We start from the raw sequence: 16,588 nt of genomic DNA, 5'->3' as shown, positions 1-16,588 counted from the left end.
CCACACTTGCCAACGGGACCTCATACAACAGCCTAACCCACTTGACAAACCCCTCCCCAAACCCAAACCTCTTCAGCACCTCCCACAGGTACCCCCACTCTACCCTATCGAAGGCTTTCTCAGTGTCCATCGCCACCACTATCTCCGCCTCCCCCTCCCTCGCCGGCCCCGGTGCCTTCCCCGCCTGCATGCTTCCTATTCCTTTGGTCAGCTCCTCGAAACTAGCTTTATAACTTATTAATTGAATTTAAATTCCACCAGCTGCTCTGGTGGGATTTGAACCCATGGCACCATACCTGGGCCTCTGGATTACAAGCCCAGTGACATTACCACTACACCACTGTCACCCACTTCCCATCTTTGCTGTCTATGGCATATTATAGGTACTAAATCATGAATGCAACATTCCTCTCAAAGGCAGAGCTCCCAAGTGTTTAAGCACTAATCAGGCATGTCCACAGGATGGAAAAAAAACCAAATATTATGCAATTTCAGGCATATAACCTTCAGTATCTGTATTTTTTGTTTTATGGATGTTACCCTGCTATGTATTTCTACTGCTTTTAATTTTCATTACAGTAATCTATCTCGGCCATGCAGATGTATGCATGAGGTCAAAACAGGCTAATATCAATGCTCAGCACACTCATGAATAATGGTAATTTGGACAAGGTTGGACACAAGGAGCGCGATTCTCTGAAATGGAGACAGAATGTTCGCGCCGTCGTGAACGCCGTCGAGGTTCACGACGGCGCGAAACGGCCCCTATCCCGACCGATTCAGGGCCCGAAAATGGGCTAGGAGCGGCACCGCGTCATTTACGCCGCATAACTGGTGTCACCCGCGCATGCGAGGGTTGGCCGGCGCCAACCCACGCATGTGTGGTTGCCGTCCTCCCCGAGTCATCCCCGCAAGAAGACGGGTCTTGCGGGGCTGCGGAAGAAAGGAGGTCCTCCTTCAGAGAGGCGGGCCCGACGATCGGTGGGCACCGATCACGGGCCAGACCCCATTTGAGGCCCCCCCGGTGCAGGATCCCCCCTCCCGTCCCATCAGGCCACCCCCTCCCAGCGTTCCCGCGCTGTTCCCGCCGGCAGCGACCAGGTGTGGACGCCGCCGGGGGGAACCCGCCGTTTTGGGCAGGCCGCTTGGCCCATCCGGCACTGAGAATCGCGGGGGTACCGGTGAATCGCCATTTTGGCTATCCCGGGCGATTTACTGGACCGCGCCGCGCAAAACGCGATTGTGCCGATCTGGCCGCTTCTGTGAATCGCGGGAGGGCGTCGGACCGGCGTCGCGGGAACATTTGGCGACCCAGGCGATTCTCTGAAACGGCACGGGAGCAGAGAATTGCGCCCAAGGTATGTTCAGGACCTTCAATTATGAAGAGAGGCTGGTTAGACTGGGGTTGTTCTCCTTAGAGTTGAGAAGGCTGGGGGGGGGGGACCTGCGGGGGACATAAATAGGGTAGATAGGAAAAAACATTCCCCCCTAGCGGAGGGATCAATAACCTGAGGATTCAGGAAAAACTTCTGCGGATTCAGGGTCAGCCATTTCGGACAGAGATGAGGAGACATTTCTTCACACAAAGAGTGGTGAGCCTGTGGAATTCATTACCACAGGAAGTAGTTGATGCTAAAACATTTAATATATTCAAGAGGCGGTAGATATAGCGCTTCGGGCGAATGGGATCAAAGGTTATGGGGAGAAAGCAGGATTGGGCTATTGTGTTGGATGATCAGCCATGGACGTGATAAATGGCGGAGCAGGCTCGAAGGGCCTCCTGCTCCTATCTTCTATGTATGTAACCAGGAGGCACAGATTTATGGTAAGGGGCAGGAGGTTTAGAGGGGATTTGAGAAAAACCGTTTCACCCAGAGGATGGTTGGAATCTGGAACTCAATGTCTGAAAGGGTGTAGAGGCGGGAACTCTCACAACATTTTAGAAGCAGTCAGGTGAGCACTTGAAAAGTCATAGCATACAAAGCTGCAGATCAAGTGCAAGAAAATGGGATTAGAATAGATAGGTGTTTGAACGTGGGCACAGACACAATGGGGCAAAGGGCCTCTTTCTGTGCTGTAAAACTCTATGTCTCTAGGACAGGAGCAGCAGCTTAGCAAGACCCTGTACATTTACTAAGCTTAGTGGTACAGCGTGGAAACCTAATTCTGTATAGTTAAATGCCAAATGAGAAATAACCATAATATCAGGTTTTGGTGCTGACAGGTCAAAGTACATTAGGGTTGAACAATAAATGCTGCCCACCTGGCGAAACCCACATCACATAAAGGAATAATAAAAAAATGAATATCACTCACCAGCTTGGGACACGAGGTTATTGATATATCCTCGAATTCTCTCCAAACCCACAGATTCCCAGAAGTCCAACACAGTATGAAGAGCCAGGAAAGCACTGTAGTCTTTCAAACCTGAAATAAGTCAATTATTTAAGAACAATACTGTACCATAACACAACAAGATCATTACATTTTGGACCTCAGTTTACAAATTGCTATTGGAAATGAAATTGTGATTGCTAACTGTTTGTTCTTTGAAGTCAGATGCATTATAGTAACAATTTGTCATTTATGAATTAAATAGTTGCCAATTAGGCCATATTGGGTAAAATGCAATGGGAAAGTGTGTAAGCTGTAAACACATTAGTTTGTAAGGGTAGAATGAGAACAGAGAGATCATGCAGAATGAATGGTAGGATGCAAAATAAAGGTTTATTTAAGGAGCAGACAGATTCCACTCCCCGAAGAGTCTCCTGCCCCAACCTACAATCAGGTTGGAGTTTTTAGACTATGTGGATTCCCCTCGTTAAAGGGGAAGCCTCGCCCCGTTACCAGTGAAGTTCGTATTCAGTAGAGGACACGGGGAAACGGATGGTCTATACCCCGTGGCCTCCATGGGGGTTGTAACTGTAAGGAAAAAGCAAACTCATCCATGATCTTGCAATAGAACATTGAAAATTCAATGTGCTTTCCTCCTGTATTGATTGAGCTGCTGAAACATCAATCCCAGGCACACTTGCTGCCATTGGGAATTCGCATTGTGTTTCATCTTATGAGAATTTCAGCCAATAGTGACAGCAGTAGGAGGGCAGATTCTCCTGTATACTTATGGGGAAAAGGAAATTGAGGAAATCTCGGGCAAGGCGAGGCTCACTGGTGGATGAGTTGATTTCCACGTGTGGGGTATAATTTTGAGTCGCCATAGTCCCAGATGACCATAGGCTTCTTTCCCCTTAGAGGGGGACGGCGGAGAGCTGACTGGTGGTGATTTAACCTGAGGATCTCCACACCTCAGATGAGGGGCAAGGTTGAGAAGACGGGGCTTTCATGAATAAGTTCAGCCGATACAGGAATTGAACCCGCGCTGTTGGCCTCGCTCTGCATCACAAACCATGGGCGTGATTTAACGGAAAGGTTTCAATGGGCGCAATCGAACGGCCATGCTGCGCCCGAAAAGCAGCGAGCCATGGTGCAACTTGGCAGGTAAAAGCCGGGAGACCCTGCCCCCAGGCTATACCCGGCTCACGATGCCTTGTGAGATCTAACAGAATCTCACGAGACGTTGAGAAGTGAATCCTGTCCAGTGTGGATGGGACCAAGTTTTGGCAAATCTGCAAATTAGAGTGAGACAGCTAGTCTCTGGGCTGGGTGGTACCCTGGCACTGCTGGTGCCATCTGGGCACCCGAGAGTGCCACTACCAAGTTACCAGATTGGCACAGCCAAGGTGCCAAGCTGGCATTTTGTACACGGCGGCTATCGGCCCAGGGGTGCCCAGTGTGGGTGTTGGGAGAGGCTGGGAGAGGAGCAGCTGAACAGGAAGAGGCTGGGAGAGGAGCAGCTGAACAGGGAGAGGCTGGGAGAGGAGCAGCTGAACAGGGAGAGGCTGGGAGAGGAGCAGCTGAACAGGGAGAGGCTGGGAGAGGAGCAGCTGAACAGGGAGAGGCTGGGAGAGGAGCAGCTGAACAGGGAGAGGCTGGGAGAGGAGCAGCTGAACAGGGAGAGGCTGGGAGAGGAGCAGCTGAACAGGGAGAGGCTGGGAGAGGAGCTGCTGAACAGGGAGAGGCTGGGAGAGGGGCATCTGAACAGGGAAAGGCTGGGAGAGGTGCAGCTGAACAGGGAGAGGCTGGGAGAGGAGCAACTGAACAGGGAGAGGCTGGCAGAGGAGCATCTGAACAGGATGAGGCTGGGAGAGGAGCTGCTGAACAGGACGAGGCTGGGAGAGGAGCAGCTGAACAGGGAGAGGCTGGGAGAGGAGCAGCTGAACAGGGAGAGGCTGGGAGAGGAGCAGCTGAACAGGGAGAGGCTGAGAGAGGAGCAGCTGAACAGGAAGAGGCTGGGAGAGGAGCAGCTGAACAGGGAGAGGCTTGGAGAGGAGCATCTGAACAGGACGAGGCTGGGAGAGCGGCTTCTGAACGGGGAGAGGTTGGGAGAGGAGCTGCTGAACAGGACGAGGCTGGGAGAGGAGCAGCTGAACAGGGAGAGGCTGGGAGAGGAGCAGCTGAACAGGGAGAGGCTGGGAGAGGAGCAGCTGAACAGAGAGAGGCTGGGAGAGGAGCAGCTGAACAGGAAGAGGCTGGGAGAGGAGCAGCTGAACAGAGAGAGGCTGGGAGAGGAGCAGCTGAACAGGAAGAGGCTGGGAGAGGAGCAGCTGAACAGGAAGAGGCTGGGAGAGGAGCAGCTGAACAGGGAGAGGCTGGGAGAGGAGCAGCTGAACAGGGAGAGGCTGGGAGAGGAGCAGCTGAACAGGGAGAGGCTGGGAGAGGAGCATCTGAACAGAGAGAGGCTGGGAGAGGAGCAGCTGAACAGGGAGAGGTTGGGAGAGGAGCTGCTGAACAGGACGAGGCTGGGAGTGGAGCAGCTGAACAGGGAGAGGCTGGGAGAGGAGCAGCTGAACAGGAAGAGGCTGGGAGAGGAGCATCTGAACAGAGAGAGGCTGGGAGAGAGGCAGCTGAACAGGGAGAGGCTGGGAGAGGAGCATCTGAACAGGGAGAGGTTGGGAGAGGAGCTGCTGAACAGGACGAGGCTGGGAGAGGAGCATCTGAACAGGGAGAGGTTGGGAGAGGAGCTGCTGAACAGGACGAGGCTGGGAGTGGAGCAGCTGAACAGGGAGAGGCTGGGAGAGGAGCAGCTGAACAGGAAGAGGCTGGGAGAGGAGCAGCTGAACAGGGAGAGGCTGGGAGAGGAGCATCTGAACAGGGAGAGGCTGGGAGAGGAGCATCTGAACAGGGAGAGGCTGGGAGAGGAGCAGCTGAACAGGGAGAGGCTGGGAGAGGAGCAGCTGAACAGGGAGAGGCTGGGAGAGGAGCAGCTGAACAGGGAGAGTCTGGGAGAGGAGCAGCTGAACAGAGAGAGGAGCATCTGAACAGGGTGAGGCTGGGAAAGGAGCAGCTGAACAGGAAGAGGCTGGGAAAGGAGCAGCTGAACAGAGAGAGGCTGGGAGAGGAGCAGCTGAACAGGGAGAGGCTGGGAGAGGAGCAGCTGAACAGGAAGAGGCTGGGAGAGGAGCAGCTGAACAGGAAGAGGCTGGGAGAGGAGCAGCTGAACAGGACGAGGCTGGGAGAGGAGCAGCTGAACAGGGAGAGGCTGGGAGAGGAGCATCTGAACAGGGAGAGGCTAGGAGAGGAGCAGCTGAACAGAGAGAGGCTGGGAGAGGAGCAGCTGAACAGAGAGAGGCTGGGAGAGGAGCAGCTGAACAGAGAGAGGCTGGGAGAGGAGCAGCTGAACAGAGAGAGGCTGGGAGAGGAGCAGCTGAACAGGGAGAGGCTGGGAGAGGAGCAGCTGAACAGGACGAGGCTGGGAGAGGAGCATCTGAACAGAGAGAGGCTGGGAGAGGAGCAGCTAAACAGAGAGAGGCTGGGAGAGGAGCAGCTGAACAGAGAGCGGTTGGGAGAGGAGCAGCTGAACAGAGAGAGGCTGGGAGAGGAGCAGCTGAACAGAGAGAGGCTGGGAGAGGAGCAGCTGAACAGGGAGAGGCTGGGAGAGGAGCAGCTGAACAGGAAGAGGCTGGGAGAGGAGCAGCTGAACAGGGAGAGGCTGGGAGAGGAGCAGCTGAACAGGGAGAGGCTGGGAGAGGAGCATCTGAACAGGGAGAGGCTGGGAGAGGAGCAGCTGAACAGGGAGAGGCTGGGAGAGGGGCATCTGAACAGAGAGAGGCTGGGAGAGGAGCAGCTGAACAGGAAGAGGCTGGGAGAGGAGCAGCTGAACAGGGAGTGGCTGGGAGAGGAGCAGCTGAACAGGACGAGGCTGAGAGAGGAGCAGCTGAACAGAGAGTGGCTGGAAGAGGAGCAGCTGAACAGGAAGAGGCTGGGAGAGGAGCAGCTGAACAGGGAGTGGCTGGGAGAGGAGCAGCTGAACAGGACGAGGCTGGGAGAGGAGCAGCTGAACAGGGAGTGGCTGGAAGAGGAGCAGCTGAACAGGAAGAGGCTGGGAGAGGAGCAGCTGAACAGGGAGTGGCTGGGAGAGGAGCAGCTGAACAGGACGAGGCTGGGAGAGGAGCAGCTGAACAGGAAGAGGCTGGGAGAGGAGCAGCTGAACAGGACGAGGCTGGGAGAGGAGCAGCTGAACAGGAAGAGGCTGGGAGAGGAGCAGCTGAACAGAGAGAGGCTGGGAGAGGAGCAGCTGAACAGGAAGAGGCTGGGAGAGGAGCAGCTGAACAGGACGAGGCTGGGAGAGGAGCAGCTGAACAGGAAGAGGCTGGGAGAGGAGCAGCTGAACAGAGAGAGGCTGGGAGAGGAGCAGCTGAACAGGAAGAGGCTGGGAGAGGAGCAGCTGAACAGGGAGAGGCTGGGAGAGGAGCAGCTGAACAGAGAGAGGCTGGGAGAGGAGCAGCTGAACAGGGAGAGGCTGGGAGAGGAGCAGCTGAACAGAGAGAGGCTGGGAGAGGAGCAGCTGAACAGAGAGAGGCTGGGAGAGGAGCAGCTGAACAGGACGAGGCTGGGAGAGGAGCATCTGAACAGAGAGAGGCTGGGAGAGGAGCTGCTGAACAGGACGAGGCTGGGAGAGGAGCAGCTGAACAGGGAGAGGCTGGGAGATGAGCAGCTGAACAGGGAGAGGCTGGGAGAGGAGCAGCTGAACAGGGAGAGGTTGGGAGAGGAGCATCTGAACAGAGAGAGGCTGGGAGAGGAGCAGCTGAACAGGGAGAGGCTGGGAGAGGAGCAGCTGAACAGGGAGAGGCTGGGAGAGGAGCAGCTGAACAGGGAGAGGCTGGGAGAGGAGCTGCTGAACAGAGAGAGGCTGGGAGAGGAGCAGCTGAACAGGAAGAGGCTGGGAGAGGAGCAGCTGAACAGGAAGAGGCTGGGAGAGGAGCAGCTGAACAGGGAGAGGCTGGGAGAGGAGCAGCTGAACAGGGAGAGGCTGGGAGAGGAGCAGCTGAACAGGGAGAGGCTGGGAGAGGAGCAGCTGAACAGGACGAGGCTGGGAGTGGAGCAGCTGAACAGGGAGAGGCTGGGAGAGGAGCAGCTGAACAGGGAGAGGCTGGGAGAGGAGCAGCTGAACAGGGAGAGGCTGGGAGAGGAGCAGCTGAACAGGACGAGGCTGGGAGTGGAGCATCTGAACAGAGAGAGGCTGGGAGAGGAGCAGCTGAACAGGGAGAGGTTGGGAGAGGAGCTGCTGAACAGGACGAGGCTGGGAGTGGAGCAGCTGAACAGGGAGAGGCTGGGAGAGGAGCAGCTGAACAGGAAGAGGCTGGGAGAGGAGCATCTGAACAGAGAGAGGCTGGGAGAGGAGCAGCTGAACAGGAAGAGGCTGGGAGAGGAGCAGCTGAACAGGAAGAGGCTGGGAGAGGAGCAGCTGAACAGGGAGAGGCTGGGAGAGGAGCAGCTGAACAGGGAGAGGCTGGGAGAGGAGCAGCTGAACAGGGAGAGGCTGGGAGAGGAGCAGCTGAACAGGACGAGGCTGGGAGTGGAGCATCTGAACAGAGAGAGGCTGGGAGAGGAGCAGCTGAACAGGGAGAGGTTGGGAGAGGAGCTGCTGAACAGGACGAGGCTGGGAGTGGAGCAGCTGAACAGGGAGAGGCTGGGAGAGGAGCAGCTGAACAGGAAGAGGCTGGGAGAGGAGCATCTGAACAGAGAGAGGCTGGGAGAGAGGCAGCTGAACAGGGAGAGGCTGGGAGAGGAGCATCTGAACAGGGAGAGGTTGGGAGAGGAGCTGCTGAACAGGACGAGGCTGGGAGAGGAGCATCTGAACAGGGAGAGGTTGGGAGAGGAGCTGCTGAACAGGACGAGGCTGGGAGTGGAGCAGCTGAACAGGGAGAGGCTGGGAGAGGAGCAGCTGAACAGGAAGAGGCTGGGAGAGGAGCAGCTGAACAGGGAGAGGCTGGGAGAGGAGCATCTGAACAGGGAGAGGCTGGGAGAGGAGCATCTGAACAGGGAGAGGCTGGGAGAGGAGCAGCTGAACAGGGAGAGGCTGGGAGAGGAGCAGCTGAACAGGGAGAGGCTGGGAGAGGAGCAGCTGAACAGGGAGAGTCTGGGAGAGGAGCAGCTGAACAGAGAGAGGAGCATCTGAACAGGGTGAGGCTGGGAAAGGAGCAGCTGAACAGGAAGAGGCTGGGAAAGGAGCAGCTGAACAGAGAGAGGCTGGGAGAGGAGCAGCTGAACAGGGAGAGGCTGGGAGAGGAGCAGCTGAACAGGAAGAGGCTGGGAGAGGAGCAGCTGAACAGGAAGAGGCTGGGAGAGGAGCAGCTGAACAGGACGAGGCTGGGAGAGGAGCAGCTGAACAGGGAGAGGCTGGGAGAGGAGCATCTGAACAGGGAGAGGCTAGGAGAGGAGCAGCTGAACAGAGAGAGGCTGGGAGAGGAGCAGCTGAACAGAGAGAGGCTGGGAGAGGAGCAGCTGAACAGAGAGAGGCTGGGAGAGGAGCAGCTGAACAGAGAGAGGCTGGGAGAGGAGCAGCTGAACAGGGAGAGGCTGGGAGAGGAGCAGCTGAACAGGACGAGGCTGGGAGAGGAGCATCTGAACAGAGAGAGGCTGGGAGAGGAGCAGCTGAACAGAGAGAGGCTGGGAGAGGAGCAGCTGAACAGAGAGCGGTTGGGAGAGGAGCAGCTGAACAGAGAGAGGCTGGGAGAGGAGCAGCTGAACAGAGAGAGGCTGGGAGAGGAGCAGCTGAACAGGGAGAGGCTGGGAGAGGAGCAGCTGAACAGGAAGAGGCTGGGAGAGGAGCAGCTGAACAGGGAGAGGCTGGGAGAGGAGCAGCTGAACAGGGAGAGGCTGGGAGAGGAGCATCTGAACAGGGAGAGGCTGGGAGAGGAGCAGCTGAACAGGGAGAGGCTGGGAGAGGGGCATCTGAACAGAGAGAGGCTGGGAGAGGAGCAGCTGAACAGGAAGAGGCTGGGAGAGGAGCAGCTGAACAGGGAGTGGCTGGGAGAGGAGCAGCTGAACAGGACGAGGCTGAGAGAGGAGCAGCTGAACAGAGAGTGGCTGGAAGAGGAGCAGCTGAACAGGAAGAGGCTGGGAGAGGAGCAGCTGAACAGGGAGTGGCTGGGAGAGGAGCAGCTGAACAGGACGAGGCTGGGAGAGGAGCAGCTGAACAGGGAGTGGCTGGAAGAGGAGCAGCTGAACAGGAAGAGGCTGGGAGAGGAGCAGCTGAACAGGGAGTGGCTGGAAGAGGAGCTGCTGAACAGGGAGAGGCTGGGAGAGGAGCAGCTGAACAGGACGAGGCTGGGAGAGGAGCAGCTGAACAGGAAGAGGCTGGGAGAGGAGCAGCTGAACAGAGAGAGGCTGGGAGAGGAGCAGCTGAACAGGAAGAGGCTGGGAGAGGAGCAGCTGAACAGGGAGAGGCTGGGAGAGGAGCAGCTGAACAGAGAGAGGCTGGGAGAGGAGCAGCTGAACAGGGAGAGGCTGGGAGAGGAGCAGCTGAACAGAGAGAGGCTGGGAGAGGAGCAGCTGAACAGAGAGAGGCTGGGAGAGGAGCAGCTGAACAGGACGAGGCTGGGAGAGGAGCATCTGAACAGAGAGAGGCTGGGAGAGGAGCTGCTGAACAGGACGAGGCTGGGAGAGGAGCAGCTGAACAGGGAGAGGCTGGGAGATGAGCAGCTGAACAGGGAGAGGCTGGGAGAGGAGCAGCTGAACAGGGAGAGGTTGGGAGAGGAGCATCTGAACAGAGAGAGGCTGGGAGAGGAGCAGCTGAACAGGGAGAGGCTGGGAGAGGAGCAGCTGAACAGGGAGAGGCTGGGAGAGGAGCAGCTGAACAGGGAGAGGCTGGGAGAGGAGCTGCTGAACAGAGAGAGGCTGGGAGAGGAGCAGCTGAACAGGACGAGGCTGGGAGAGGAGCAGCTGAACAGGGAGAGGCTGGGAGAGGAGCTGCTGAACAGGACGAGGCTGCGAGAGGAGCAGCTGAACAGGGAGAGGCTGGGAGATGAGCAGCTGAACAGGGAGAGGCTGGGAGAGGAGCAGCTGAACAGAGAGAGGCTGGGAGAGGAGCAGCTGAACAGGACGAGGCTGGGAGAGGAGCATCTGAACAGAGAGAGGCTGGGAGAGGAGCTGCTGAACAGGACGAGGCTGGGAGAGGAGCAGCTGAACAGGGAGAGGCTGGGAGAGGAGCATCTGAACAGAGAGAGGCTGGGAGAGGAGCAGCTGAACAGGGAGAGGCTGGGAGATGAGCAGCTGAACAGGGAGAGGCTGGGAGAGGAGCAGCTGAACAGGGAGAGGTTGGGAGAGGAGCATCTGAACAGAGAGAGGCTGGGAGAGGAGCATCTGAACAGAGAGAGGCTGGGAGATGAGCAGCTGAACAGGGAGAGGCTGGGAGAGGAGCAGCTGAACAGGGAGAGGCTGGGAGAGGAGCAGCTGAACAGGAAGAGGCTGGGAGAGGAGCAGCTGAACAGAGAGCGGTTGGGAGAGGAGCAGCTGAACAGGGAGAGGTTGGGAGAGGAGCATCTGAACAGACAGAGGCTGGGAGAGGAGCATCTGAACAGAGAGAGGCTGGGAGATGAGCAGCTGAACAGGGAGAGGCTGGGAGAGGAGCAGCTGAACAGGGAGAGGCTGGGAGAGGAGCAGCTGAACAGGAAGAGGCTGGGAGAGGAGCATCTGAACAGAGAGAGGCTGGGAGAGGAGCAGCTGAACAGGGAGAGGTTGGGAGTGGAGCATCTGAACAGGGAGAGGCTGGGAGAGGAGCTGCTGAACAGAGAGAGGCTGGGAGAGGAGCAGCTGAACAGGAAGAGGCTGGGAGATGAGCATCTGAACAGGAAGAGGCTGGGAGAGGAGCTGCTGAACAGAGAGAGGCTGGGAGAGGAGCATCTGAACAGGAAGAGGCTGGGAGAGGAGCATCTGAACAGAGAGCGGTTGGGAGAGGAGCAGCTGAACAGGGAGAGGCTGGGAGAGGAGCTGCTGAACAGAGAGAGGCTGGGAGAGGAGCATCTGAACAGGAAGAGGCTGGGAGAGGAGCATCTGAACAGAGAGCGGTTGGGAGAGGAGCAGCTGAACAGGGAGAGGCTGGGAGAGGAGCAGCTGAACAGGGAGAGGCTGGGAGAGGAGCATCTGAACAGGGAGAGGCTGGGAGAGGAGCAGCTGAACAGGGAGAGGCTGGGAGAGGAGCTGCTGAACAGGGAGAGGCTGGGAGAGGAGCAGCTGAACAGGGAGAGGCTGGGAGAGGAGCAGCTGAACAGGAAGAGGCTGGGAGAGGAGCAGCTGAACAGGGAGAGGCTGGGAGAGGAGCTGCTGAACAGGGAGAGGCTGGGAGAGGAGCAGCTGAACAGGGAGAGGCTGGGAGAGGAGCATCTGAACAGAGAGAGGCTGGGAGAGGAGCAGCTGAACAGGAAGAGGCTGGGAGAGGAGCATCTGAACAGGGAGAGGCTGGGAGAGGAGCAGCTGAACAGGACGAGGCTGGGAGAGGAGCATCTGAACAGGGAGAGGCTGGGAGAGGAGCATCTGAACAGAGAGAGGCTGGGAGAGGAGCAGCTGAACAGGAAGAGGCTGGGAGAGGAGCAGCTGAACAGAGAGAGGCTGGGAGAGGAGCAGCTGAACAGGGAGAGGCTGGGAGAGGAGCAGCTGAACAGAGAGAGGCTGGGAGAGGAGCAGCTGAACAGGGAGAGGTTGGGAGAGGAGCAGCTGAACAGGGAGAGGCTGGGAGAGGAGCAGCTGAACAGGGAGAGGCTGGGAGAGGAGCAGCTGAACAGGAAGAGGCTGGGAGAGGAGCAGCTGAACAGGAAGAGGCTGGGAGAGGAGCAGCTGAACAGGACGAGGCTGGGAGAGGAGCAGCTGAACAGAGAGAGGTTCGGAGAGGAGCAGCTGAACAGGGAGAGGCTGGGAGAGGAGCAGCTGAACAGAGAGAGGCTGGGAGAGGAGCAGCTCAACAGGAAGAGGCTGGGAGAGGAGCAGCTAAACAGGGAGAGGCTGGGAGAGGAGCAGCTGAACAGAGAGAGGCTGGGAGAGGAGCAGCTGAACAGGAAGAGGCTGGGAGAGGAGCAGCTGAACAGAGAGAGGCTGGGAGAGGAGCAACTGAACAGGGAGAGGCTGGGAGAGGAGCAGCTGAACAGAGAGAGGCTGGGAGAGGAGCAGCTGAACAGGGAGAGGCTGGGAGAGGAGCAGCTGAACAGGAAGAGGCTGGGAGAGGAGCAGCTGAACAGAGAGAGGCTGGGAGAGGAGCAGCTGAACAGGAAGAGGCTGGGAGAGGAGCAGCTGAACAGGGAGAGGCTGGGAGAGGAGCAGCTGAACAGGACGAGGCTGGGAGAGGAGCAGCTGAACAGGACGAGGCTGGGAGAGGAGCATCTGAACAGAGAGAGGCTGGGAGAGGAGCAGCTGAACAGAGAGAGGCTGGGAGAGGAGCAGTTGAACAGAGAGCGGTTGGGAGAGGAGCAGCTGAACAGAGAGAGGCTGGGAGAGGAGCAGCTGAACAGGAAGAGGCTGGGAGAGGAGCAGCTGAACAGGGAGAGGCTGGGAGAGGAGCTGCTGAACAGGGAGAGGCTGGGAGAGGAGCAGCTGAACAGGGAGAGGCTGGGAGAGGAGCAGCTGAACAGGGAGAGGCTGGGAGAGGAGCTGCTGAACAGGGAGAGGCTGGGAGAGGAGCATCTGAACAGAGAGAGGCTGGGAGAGGAGCAGCTGAACAGGAAGAGGCTGGGAGAGGAGCAGCTGAACAGGGAGTGGCTGGGAGAGGAGCAGCTGAACAGGACGAGGCTGAGAGAGGAGCAGCTGAACAGAGAGAGGCTGGGAGAGGAGCAGCTGAACAGAGAGGGGCTGGGAGTGGAGCAGCTGAACAGGAAGAGGCTGGGAGAGGAGCAGCTGAACAGGGAGTGGCTGGAAGAGGAGCAGCTGAACAGGAAGAGGCTGGGAGAGGAGCAGCTGATCAGGGAGTGGCTGGAAGAGGAGCAGCTGAACAGGAAGAGGATGGGAGAGGAGCAGCTGAACAGAGAGAGGTTGGGAGAGGAGCTGCTGAACAGGGAGAGGCTGGGAGAGGAGCAGCTGAACAGGACGAGGCTGGGAGAGGAGCAGCTGAACAGAGAGAGGCTGGGAGAGGAGCAGCTGAACAGGAAGAGGCTGGGAGAGGAGCAGCTGAACAGGGAGAGGCTGGGAGAGGAGCAGCTGAACAGAGAGAGGCTGGGAGAGGAGCATCTGAACAGAGAGAGGCTGGGAGAGGAGCAGCTGAACAGAGAGGGGCTGGGAGAGGAGCAGCTGAACAGAGGGAGGCTGGGAGAGGAGCAGCTGAACAGGACGAGGCTGGGAGAGGAGCAGTTGAACAGGGAGAGGCTGTGAGAGGAGCTGCTGAACAGGACGAGGCTGGGAGAGGAGCAGCTGAACAGGGAGAGGCTGGGAGAGGAGCTGCTGAACAGGACGAGGCTGGGAGAGGAGCAGCTGAACAGGGAGAGGCTGGGAGATGAGCAGCTGAACAGGGAGAGGCTGGGAGAGGAGCAGCTGAACAGAGAGAGGCTGGGAGAGGAGCAGCTGAACAGGACGAGGCTGGGAGAGGAGCATCTGAACAGAGAGAGGCTGGGAGAGGAGCTGCTGAACAGGACGAGGCTGGGAGAGGAGCAGCTGAATAGGGAGAGGCTGGGAGAGGAGCATCTGAACAGAGAGAGGCTGGGAGAGGAGCAGCTGAACAGGGAGAGGCTGGGAGATGAGCAGCTGAACAGGGAGAGGCTGGGAGAGGAGCAGCTGAACAGGGAGAGGTTGGGAGAGGAGCATCTGAACAGAGAGAGGCTGGGAGAGGAGCATCTGAACAGAGAGAGGCTGGGAGAGGAGCAGCTGAACAGGGAGAGGCTGGGAGAGGAGCAGCTGAACAGGAAGAGGCTGGGAGGGGAGCAGCTGAACAGGGAGAGGCTGGGAGATGAGCAGCTGAACAGGGAGAGGCTGGGAGAGGAGCAGCTGAACAGGGAGAGGCTGGGAGAGGAGCAGCTGAACAGGAAGAGGCTGGGAGAGGAGCAGCTGAACAGGGAGAGGCTGGGAGATGAGCAGCTGAACAGGGAGAGGCTGGGAGAGGAGCAGCTGAACAGGGAGAGGCTGGGAGAGGAGCAGCTGAACAGGAAGAGGCTGGGAGAGGAGCAGCTGAACAGAGAGCGGTTGGGAGAGGAGCAGCTGAACAGGGAGAGGTTGGGAGAGGAGCATCTGAACAGAGAGAGGCTGGGAGAGGAGCATCTGAACAGAGAGAGGCTGGGAGATGAGCAGCTGAACAGGGAGAGGCTGGGAGAGGAGCAGCTGAACAGGGAGAGGCTGGGAGAGGAGCAGCTGAACAGGAAGAGGCTGGGAGAGGAGCATCTGAACAGAGAGAGGCTGGGAGAGGAGCAGCTGAACAGGGAGAGGTTGGGAGTGGAGCATCTGAACAGGGAGAGGCTGGGAGAGGAGCTGCTGAACAGAGAGAGGCTGGGAGAGGAGCATCTGAACAGAGAGCGGTTGGGAGAGGAGCTGCTGAACAGAGAGAGGCTGGGAGAGGAGCAGCTGAACAGAGAGAGGCTGGGAGAGGAGCATCTGAACAGGAAGAGGCTGGGAGAGGAGCATCTGAACAGAGAGCGGTTGGGAGAGGAGCAGCTGAACAGGGAGAGGCTGGGAGAGGAGCAGCTGAACAGGGAGAGGCTGGGAGAGGAGCATCTGAACAGGAAGAGGCTGGGAGAGGAGCAGCTGAACAGGACGAGGCTGGGAGAGGAGCAGCTGAACAGAGAGAGGTTCGGAGAGGAGCAGCTGAACAGGAAGAGGCTGGGAGAGGAGCAGCTGAACAGAGAGAGGCTGGGAGAGGAGCAGCTGAACAGGAAGAGGCTGGGAGAGGAGCAGCTGAACAGAGAGAGGTTCGGAGAGGAGCAGCTGAACAGGAAGAGGCTGGGAGAGGAGCAGCTGAACAGAGAGAGGCTGGGAGAGGAGCAGCTCAACAGGAAGAGGCTGGGAGAGGAGCAGCTAAACAGGGAGAGGCTGGGAGAGGAGCAGCTGAACAGAGAGAGGCTGGGAGAGGAGCAGCTGAACAGAGAGAGGCTGGGAGAGGAGCAACTGAACAGGGAGAGGCTGGGAGAGGAGCAGCTGAACAGAGAGAGGCTGGGAGAGGAGCAGCTGAACAGGGAGAGGCTGGGAGAGGAGCAGCTGAACAGGAAGAGGCTGGGAGAGGAGCAGCTGAACAGAGAGAGGCTGGGAGAGGAGCAGCTGAACAGGAAGAGGCTGGGAGAGGAGCAGCTGAACAGGGAGTGGCTGGGAGAGGAGCAGCTGAACAGAGAGAGGCTGGGAGAGGAGCAGCTGAACAGGAAGAGGCTGGGAGAGGAGCAGCTGAACAGAGAGAGGCTGGGAGAGGAGCAGCTGAACAGGGAGAGGCTGGGAGAGGAGCAGCTGAACAGGGAGAGGCTGGGAGAGGAGCAGCTGAACAGGGAGAGGCTGGGAGAGGAGCAGCTGAACAGGGAGAGGCTGGGAGAGGAGCAGCTGAACAGGAAGAGGCTGGGAGAGGAGCAGCTGAAAAGGAAGAGGCTGGGAGAGGAGCAGCTGAACAGGAAGAGGCTGGGAGTGGAGCATCTGAACAGAGAGAGGGAAGGCAAGGGGCAACGAGCTTGGTAACAGAGTGGTTGAAATGGATAAGGAGGACAAGCTTGGAGCCGTGTGGATGAAGTCGAGAAGATGACTAAAGGCTGGGGACCTCATGGTTGAAGTGGACATGACAAGGTGAGGCATGGAGTGGTGCAGTTGAAGCGGACAAGGAGAGCGAAGGCTGAGAAATGAGTGAAGTGGCTGAAGACAACAAGGAGAGACATGTTAGGAACCAGAGCAGTTAAAGAGCGATACGTGAGAGGAGGCTGAGAGTGCCGAATTAACATTTCCTTATGCAGGATTAAATCCAGCTTTCAGCATGGTGTAAAACGACCCTTCAAGCATGCACCAATACTTCAGGTGCAGATACATGCTGAATGGAGCAGTTACCACTGAGTTGAGTTTCAGATGAATTTGCATTTTGTTTTCTTTGCTCTGAGAACATCAACAAGTCAATGTTGGTCTCTTAGAGGACAAGACGGGACAGTTAATAATGGGAAACAGAGAATGGCAGTGAAATCAATATTTTGTCTCAGTTTCATGGTGGATGTCACTGGAACCTTCCCAGTAGTAACAGGTAATGCAGAGGCTGTTGGAGGAACTGAAAACAATCGCCATCACTAAGGAAAAGGTACTGAGCAAACTGCTTGGA

The 16,588-nt window shown here is 57.7% G+C and overlaps 1 protein-coding gene across 4 annotated transcripts in view; it reads right to left on the bottom strand.

The window, feature by feature from the left end:
- Positions 1–16,588, bottom strand: part of LOC140411039 (uncharacterized) — a 325,334-nt gene that overhangs the window by 126,186 nt on the left and 182,560 nt on the right. For all 4 annotated transcript variants that reach the window (XM_072500024.1, XM_072500021.1, XM_072500022.1 and 1 more), the window contains one exon: positions 2,317–2,427. In XM_072500024.1, coding sequence (XP_072356125.1) covers positions 2,317–2,427 — 111 coding nt within the window. The remainder of the gene's footprint in view (positions 1–2,316; positions 2,428–16,588) is intronic.

Source organism: Scyliorhinus torazame, chromosome 4, assembly GCF_047496885.1.
Source record: "Scyliorhinus torazame isolate Kashiwa2021f chromosome 4, sScyTor2.1, whole genome shotgun sequence".
Lineage (NCBI taxonomy): Eukaryota > Metazoa > Chordata > Chondrichthyes > Carcharhiniformes > Scyliorhinidae > Scyliorhinus > Scyliorhinus torazame.
The sequence above is the reverse complement of the archived record's forward strand: the minus strand, read 5'-3'. Positions and strand labels throughout refer to the sequence as shown.